The 9,278-nt window shown below is 40.4% G+C and overlaps 1 protein-coding gene across 1 annotated transcript; it reads left to right on the top strand.

The window, feature by feature from the left end:
* Positions 1 to 345: 345 nt before the first annotated feature.
* Positions 346 to 1,332, top strand: LOC103732046 (olfactory receptor 52M1-like). The gene has a single exon (XM_008830567.1). The coding sequence runs from the start codon at positions 367 to 369 to the stop codon at positions 1,309 to 1,311; it is 945 nt and encodes a 314-aa protein (XP_008828789.1). The 5' UTR covers positions 346 to 366; the 3' UTR covers positions 1,312 to 1,332.
* Positions 1,333 to 9,278: the final 7,946 nt, after the last annotated feature.

Here is a 9,278-nt window from a genome sequence, read left to right as displayed (position 1 = left end):
AAATATTCCGTTTATAAATCTGATGCTTCTATATGAAACTTTCTTAAGAATTAAAATTAATACTGAGTTCAAAAAATGAGGTATGGAATTTTTGTTAACATACACAGGTAAATGACTAGAATTAATATCTTTTTTTAATACAAGGCATTTTTTTACTTAAAGTATATTTAGTGTGTGTTGTCTGGGGCATATTTTAGCTATAATTAAGAAATTTTATAATACTTAGAGCTCTGATACTGTTCTATTGTGATGTTTTGGGATCTTTCTCCTTTAATGCCTATTTACAGAGTTGTTTGTAATGACATTGACATTACAGGTCTATCTTACACTGACGGACTCCATCCACAGACTAAGGACAGCAGCAGCATGGGACCAACCAATAAATCCCATGTCTCTCCCAGCACCTTCATGCTGATGGGCATCCCAGGCCTGGAGCACATGCACGTCTGGATTGGGATTCCCTTCTGCTCCATGTACGTGGTGGCTGTGGTGGGCAACGTGACCATCCTGGCCGTGGTGAGAGCAGAACGCAGCCTCCACGAGCCCATGTTCCTCTTTCTGTGCATGCTGTCTGTCACTGACCTGGTCCTCTCCACGTCTACACTGCCGCGCATGCTCTGTCTCTTCTGGCTGGGAGCCCATGACATCTCCTTTGAGGCTTGCCTAGTGCAGATGTTCTTCATCCACAGCTTCACTGCCATGGAATCAGGCTTCTTCTTGGCCATGGCCATTGACCGCTATGTGGCCATCTGTGACCCACTGCGCCATGCCACAATTCTCACGCACAGTCGCATTGCCAAAATGGGAGCTGCTGTGGTCCTGAGGGGAGTAGCCTTCTTCTCCCCACACCCCATCCTGCTCGAGCAGCTTCCCTACTGCAAAACTCACATCATTGCACACACCTACTGTGAGTTCATGGCTGTGGTGAAGCTGGCTTGTGTCGACACTGGAGCCACCAAGCGTTACAGCCTCAGCGTGGCCTCTGTCATTGGTTCCTGTGATGGGTTTTTCATTGCTCTGTCTTATGTTCTCATCCTCAGAGCAGTCTTCCATCTACCATCTAGGGAAGCAAGTCTTAAAGCCCTAGGCACCTGTGGCTCCCACGTGTGTGTCATCCTTGTTTTCTATTCCACGGCAGTCTTTACCTTCCTGACTCACCGCTTTGGCCACAATGTGGCCCCCCAAGTTCATATCCTAATAGCCAATATGTACCTCCTGGTACCTCCCTTTCTTAACCCAATTGTTTATGGTATTAGGACCAAGAAAATTCGAGACTGTGTTCTTAATTTTCTGAAAATAAAAATTGCTTGATGCTTCTGAAATTGTCTGTAGAGAGAGAGTAGCAATATTGGAAGGAAATTATTCCAGTGTTACTCTTTCATCATAATGGACAATAAGGTATTTTTCCAATGGATTCAAGACATTTTATTTTACTTCAATATGGAAGAATCTCTTCCGGTAATCGACATGTATGAATTCTAACGAAACTAGCAGGTGTATTTCGGGGGTATTTCCCTTTCATTGGTTTTACTTAGAACTTGCCCTGTAGTAAACCAAACCCGTTTACTATTTGTTGTAACCAAGGTGTGAAACAGCAGCATAGCAACGCACTAAAACTGAATGATTTTAAAAGGAAAGAAACACATGAAAATATTTTTTAAAAACATGAATAATGTATAGTTGAAAATTTTAAAACTGCTGATGTGTAAAAGTTACATAATAGATGACTTATTAGGATCTGAATACACACAACATTGAATACACTCGCAAGAATTGATAGAGAACAAGTTATCGAACAGTAAATGTAGAATGGTCCAACATTACAACAGTTAAGTCCACACATACATAAGCTCCCTATTTCTTCTAGAATATTTTCTCTGCATTAAGAGTAACTTGTGGACTGGAGATGTTGGTAAAGTGCTTCTTAGCCTGAATAAAGCCCTCAATTTATTCTGTAATACCACGTAACCCAGGAATGGTGGTGGTGGGGAACCAAAGTAGTTAATACCTGCTGTTGGATTTTTATCTGAACTAACACATGATCTCTTTGTACATGAAGCTCCTCAAAACTACTGTAATTTCATGCTTGACACTGTATGCATGTGTTTATGAGCAGAGATTACTCAAGCACCCTGAACTTGATTGATTTTTGCAGGTATCACATAGTATTACCTATTGTTAAAGAAAAAAATCTATTATAAACTAGACAGTTTACATTTTGGGATATGTTACATAGGACTGCCCTATGACCAGCAAGCTGTGGCTCCCTCTTCTAAGTTGGGTTGCACCTGCTTGCCTAGGATCATCAGAAAATTGTTGACTGTTCAAGCTCCGCAAGAAAGGAGGGGCAGGGAGAGTTGGCTACACCTCCCAACCAACCAGATGGCCCTAGGGGGAGCCACTAAGGGTAAATAATCAGAGGAAGCGATAGGGAGGCTCGCTTATCATTTTGCACAGCTGTGGGAAAGTCATGATTTCACCTGGAATGGAGATTTTCCAATATGGCTTTAGCGGCACCATCAACACTCCTATAAGTAAACCCTCACTCACTGCTCTATAAGTAAACCTAATAAGCTCATTGATTTCCAAAATGGCAGTTTGGTGAGATTGGCCCTCAGTTTGTCATAGGGACAAAAGGAAAAGGTGGGGCCAGATGTCGTTTGTGCTTCCTGGAAGGAATTTTATCTACAGGAATTTTTGAATATACTAAATATTGAAAATGAAATTACTAGTGATATATAAATATTTTTACTTTAAAAATGTGAACATTTAACTACCCTTAAAAATGTAGACTCTAGGGGCTGGAGAGATGGCTCAGCAGTTAAGAGCACTGACTGCTCTTACAGAGGACCTAGGTTCGATTCCCAGCACCCACATGGTAGTTATAACCCGTCCTTAACTCCACTTCCAGGGGATTCCGAAGCCCTCTTCTGACCACCGCAGCATTGCACAACATGGGTGCACTCACATACACGCAGGCAATACATTCATACACATAAAATAAAAATAATAAATAAAATATTTTTTTAAATGTAGCCTCTAGCTCCATTTCTAGGCACCCGCACAAGGTGGAACTTATTCCAGGGACACTCAATAAAATAAAGCTGAGTTTCAGTTAAGCAATGCTGTCTTTATAGAAATCTACAATTTTAAAATATTGTTTTCAGCTTTCTGTCCTCGTGTTTTGCTTTATGCTCACCTAGCAGCTCTTCTGTGTGCCTATCTGACGTCACTTCCTATACCCTTCCTTTTTAGGCTTCGTTAAGTACACTTTGCTAAGCACACTTGTTCAAGCGTTTACTAACCTCTGAAGCTAATTCAACAGTTTCTACTTTTAATTTCTATGCTGTGCTTCATGTTCCACATGTAATCATAGATGCCTTCCAAAACTAGATGATGGCCATAGATAGATGACAGATAGATCACAGAAGAATAGGTAAGTAGATTAAGATGCCTGTGAGCGTATGTGTGCCAATACAAGGCATTATCAATTGTTATTCCAGTTTCTTCTCTTGTTCCTACGCGTCCCTTTGTGCTTTTTTCTACCTCAGATGACTCACATCTGCATTTGAGACATAATACACTTCACATCTTCATGTCTTTGCTCAGAACTTTCCTCCCTTTCTTATATTACTTATCTAGTGGAACTATTCCTCAAGACTCATCTCCTACTAAAATTTCTCTAACTTTTTGAAAGATTATAGATCCTCAAATCATATTGACAAAAATCTCACCTTGCTAACATTGTGAAGAATGTCTTCACATTGTATATAACTCTTTTTATCTTCATTTTGTATAATTTTTATTGAATTTTTCTTAATCATCTTTACAACCCTCCCTCATCCACACCCTCCCATAGCCCCCCACCAGAGTTCATGCATTCCGTCACTTATGTTAAGGTCAATCAAATCAAGTTAGTGTACCTGGATATTCCTCAATGCAATTTCATCCACTGGGGTTTATCAACATATCTTGAGTCACTCCCTTAAGGAAGATCAGCTTGGGCTAGAAAGATGGCTCAGTGGTTAAGAACACCAGCTGCTTTTGCAGAGGACCTGGGTTTCAGGTTTAATTCCCAGCACCCACATGGCAGTTAATAGCCAGCCATAACTTCAGTTCCAGGGGAATCCAACACCCTCTTCTGACTCCATGGGCATTGTACAACACAGGTGTACTTACACACATGCAGGCAAAACACTCAAACTCAAAAAATAAAAATAAAAATAAATACATAAAAAATAAGATAAGCTCTCCCTCACCCAGAAATAATTAGCTAACAATAGTTCTTTGGCTAAGGTTAGATCCTACTGCGATTCTCCCCAGTACTACACTGGGTTTTTGTCTGGTAGAGTTTACATTGGTATTATGGATGCTGACACTTTGCTGTAAGTTCGTATGAGCAAGGTCCCAGGAACCTGTAAGCTATCTTTCCACATGATCGTGCACCCCCTCCCTGGCTCTTACACTCTTTCTACCCCCTCTTTCACAATGGTCCTTGAACTGTGGGTGGGTGAAGTTCAATATAGGAGTCCTGTCCAGGGACCCACACTCTGCAGACTCTTATTTTATATACTTTGTCCATTTTGGGCCTTTTGTGATCTCTGTTGCATGAAAGAACTTCATTGATAAAAGTTGAGAGATGCATTAATTTTCTCTATCCCTTGTTCCACTGTGTTCCATGAGCCTTAGGTGTAGAGATTCCACTGTAGATGTGTCACTTAGAATTGAGCATCTCACAGGCACTTACTCTCCGTGTGTGACCAGTTGTGGAACTCTGTAGAAGTCTCCTTCTGTTGCAAAAGAAGCTTCTTTGATGAGTGGTAACTAGCATACTTGTCTGTAAATATAAGGTCCATATTTAGCATTTAGTAAGAAACTGCATTTGTCTAGGTATTTGAAAACCTTAGTGTTTTCTCTAAGATCTATGACCTCTCCAGCCATGTGTATTTTTTATGTTTACAGTACCACCTAAGAGTTCCTTCACATTGAGTGGGCTTAAGTCAAACCTGTTAGTGATTTGCATAGTGTCCTTAAAAACTATAAGAGCTAGCTTCCAGGTCAGTTCCTGCTCCGTTGCTCCAAGTCCTATATATGAGGTATGCCTTGTCTTCAACAATTAGGTCTTACCTTCAAGTTCTGGGAGACAATCAAGGGCTGTGGCAACATCCTTTTAAATTTTTGAAGTCTCTTGGACTACCCTGACCAACAACTGAAAGAGAGGTTTCTTCTGTCTGGCACTGTTTCTTGTTATATAGTCTTCAAGTATACACATTGACTCATGTAGAGATATTGTATTTGTAATTTTTCAGTGGACTTTAAACCATATATGTTCACCCTCATTTTTGGATGTTAGCACCAAATACTTATGCAAGTATATATCCTGATATAACTGTAGGATGCAGGAAAATGGAAAGGAACCAAGGAGGTAAAGGGGCAGAAGGAGCCTGAGAGAGAGAGGAACAGTAGGACACAGGTGTCACCAAGAGGGAAATGGGTGAAATGAGACTCTTGAATTGGAAGAAGAGGGAGGGTTATACTAGGAACCATGGGGTAAAGGAGAAGAAGGAGCTCAAGAGAGGGGGGATCATAGGAGACAGGTATTATCGAGGATGAAATGGGGAAAATGGGGCACTTCAACTGGGGAGGGAGGGTTAGACAGGGAGAGAGAGAGGAGACATAAATAGTGCTTTGCAGGTATGAAAAACCAGAGGGAAATGTATTAATTCAAATTCTAGTGTAAATAACTCTTACTATGTCTTTTTGGCTTTCAGTGTCATTAAAGATTAAATAAACTACTTCTAAAGGTCTAGCACCAAGGCTCATTATTCATCTTATTAACTGTGTATATGAAGGCAAGTTGATAAAGTTATCTAGGACTTGCTAGAGTCAACAGAACAAGGGTCACAAAGTTTCCTTCCTGGCCAGGTGTTGTGGAACATGCCTATAGTCCCAGCACTTAAGATGCAGATTCAGGAGTTTCATCACAGTTAAGAGCCCAGACCAGTCTACGCAGAGAGTGACAGGCCAGCCCCACCCTAATATGTAGTAACACCCTATCTCAGAAAAAAAGACATTCAATAGAGAAAAACGAAGAGTATCTCCTTCTCAGTAGAGTTTTAGGTGTTGAACATGGGAAAACATTTAGGATAGTGATAATATTGTCACTTACCAAATACTAAGAAATAAATATTACTTAAGATTTAAGGAATATGAAAAGAAGGAAAATTTTATGCTCCTGTTAAATACTAGACCTTGTCATCTATGTATCAATATTATGTAGTGTGCATGTGTTGTGCTCGTTGTCTTTTATGTATAAATGTAGCATTTTTTAAAATAATTACAGCAATAATCAAGTAAGAATTGGATTTTGCATATCAGGGATTAGGACTCATAGACATTTAACAAGTTTACTTAAGCATACATATTAAATAAGTGGTAGCTTTTATTTCACAAAATGCCTCATCCCATATGTAGGGACTTATTTGTCTTTCATTGTTAACCTTTGGTATTGGGATTGTTTTTACAGTTAATTTTGACAGATGATCCACATACATCCTTCTAATCTTCAACTTCCTATGTTCTCCATTATATACTTGACTTAATTATTATGGCTTGACCCCAGTGGCCCAACTGAAGGAATCTTGACATTGACACACTTTGCCTAGGCTTTCCTTTGAAACTTGAGTAGAAGCATCTATGATTCCATCTAAACCAAAACACATGAACAAGTCCAAGAACAACAGCCATTACCTGATTAAGCTGGGAGGCCTCTGAGTGCTGGTAGGCTGATCATGTTGAAGTGAAAGTCTTTCAAATTACATTGAACTTCACTATGACAGGTGAGATCTGCTCAGTTCCTGAGATGCCATCAAGATTTGTACTTGACTTCTTTATAGTGCTGTTAATCCCTTCAGCAACCACAATGCCTTTGGATCCATCTTTAAGGGCACTCACTTGCTGGCAAAGCAAGAAATACTTCAACATGTCCTGTACCTTTTGCTCCTGCTTCTTCCTGTAATGCTGACTGAAAGTGGACAGCAGTCTCACCACAACTTATTTATGTGATGCCTTGACTTGTCCTCTGTCACATGAAGTACTGCATCAACTTACCCCCAGGTGCCCATAAAAACTCAGGGAGTGGATAAAATGCAGAGAACTTCTCTACCACAGTGTAACAAAGAAACTTCTAATCCAGGTCCGATCAGAGCCCCACTCCATCTAAAACCCATTTAGACTAGTTTTCACTGATGCTCTTCCAGTGAGAATTCTGTTCTTATACAACTTCAACTGAGAGTTAAGATTTTCTGTGGTTGATTTTCAAGTGAGATTAGTGGACCTGGGTCCTGCTGCACAAGGAGAGGTAAAACTTTAATCTGTATTGAATTTTAGATAGGTTTTAGATCCAACATTCACTAACCAAAGGAGAAGCCATGTCCCTTAGAAGATTTAAAATCATCACATACATACTTAGGCAGATATCTTCAAATTCATTCGGAGGGCTCTAAAAAAAATATAGGGGATGGAGAGATGGCTCCGTGGTTAAGAGCCCTGGATGCTCTTGCAGAGGAGCCAGGTTCAATTCCCAGCACCAAGACAGTGGCTCACATGCATCCATGACTCCGGTTCCAGGGGATTCATTGCCCTTTCTGGCCTCTGTGGACATTGCATGACACAGATGTACTCATGCACATGCAGGGTACACTCTTACACATAAAAAATAATAAATAAAAATTATAAAAGAGAAGAAATAGAAATGGCTAAAGAACACCATAAAAAGTGTTCAACATCCTTAGTAATTAGGAAAATGCAAATCAAAACAATTTCAAGATTTCATCTTACCCCAGTCAAAATGGCTAAGACCAAGAGAACAAATGATACCAAATGCTGGCAAGGATGGGTTAACTGCTGGTGGGATTGCAAACTCAAGCAACCACAGTGGAAATCAGAGTGGCGCGCTCTTTAAAAGCTAAACATTAATCTACCATATGATCCAGTTATTCCTTGGCATGTAGCCAAAGGAATCATTCTGGTGCTGAGATACTTGTGAATCCATGAAATTTGCTGCTCTTTTTTTACAATAGCTGAGAAATTGAAATAACCTAACTGCCCCTCAAATGATGAATAGATAATGAAAATGTGATGCATTTATACAATGAAGTTCTACTCAGCAGTAAAAAAAGACAAATTCATGAAATTTACGGGCAAATGGATGACATTAGAAACTGTTATACTAAGTTAAGGAACACAGAAAAATAAATGGCTTATATACTCTTTCATTTGTGGCTCTTAGTACCAAATACATATATGTGAGTATACAGCATGATGTAACCATGGGAGCCAGGAAAATGAAAAGAACCATCAGGTCAAGGGATCAAAAAAGAATGAGAAAGGGGGACACCAGGACACAGTTATTTCCAATGGAAAATGTTGAAAATGGAGGTATTTGATAGGGAAGGGAAGAAGAAAGGCTATACAAGAAACCATAGGGTTGAATGTAAGATGGAGCTCATAGAGGGGTGGATAATAGGAGACAGGTGTTATCAAGGGGAAAATGGGAGTACTTTAACTGGGGAGGGAAGAAGGAGGGTTAGATAGGGAATGAGAGAGAAGAGATAAACAAGGATTAGGCAGTGTGTAAAAAATGTATTGGTTCAAAAACCTACTGAAAAATACACATATAGTATCTGTACATGTGTATAGCTAATGGCTACTTTACAAGAAACAGTGCCAGACAGAAGAAACCTCCCTACAAGTTGTAGGTAAGGATAGTCCAAGAGCCTCCCTAAACAACACCAGCTATTGCTTCAGCCCTGGGAGGACCCTGACACTGGGATGTCTTCCCAACTAACTGGACTGTCCTGCCCAGAAAGCTATGAAAGTCTTAGATCAGACAGGCAGCATGGCCGTGAAGCAGCTTCAAAGCTTCAATGCCTCCTGCAGCAGCTTCTCTTGGGATCGCATTCCCCCTTTTCAGTTAATCTCCTGAGAAACTTCTCTAATGCTAATGTCTCCACTTGCTTTCTCTGTGTCCCCCTGCAGGGCTCACTTCTCCCTCTCTCAGTTTACAATGTTACTCCACAGGCCACTACTCAGTGTTCCCAGGAACTTCTAGTACACTGGCCCATGCCTGCCCCTCCCCTTTTTCTTAACAAAATTGCTTCAGCCCTGGGAGGACCCTGACACTGGGATGTCTTCCCAACTAACCTGTACTGTCCTGCCCCAGAAAGCTATGAAAGTCTTAGATCAGACACGCAGCTTCAAAGCTTCAATGCTTCCCA

The sequence above is a fragment of the Nannospalax galili genome, unplaced genomic scaffold (genome assembly GCF_000622305.1).
Source record: "Nannospalax galili isolate Female #2095 unplaced genomic scaffold, S.galili_v1.0 scaffold635, whole genome shotgun sequence".
Taxonomy (NCBI): Eukaryota; Metazoa; Chordata; class Mammalia; order Rodentia; family Spalacidae; genus Nannospalax; species Nannospalax galili.
This window is presented reverse-complemented; position numbering and strand designations above follow the sequence as displayed.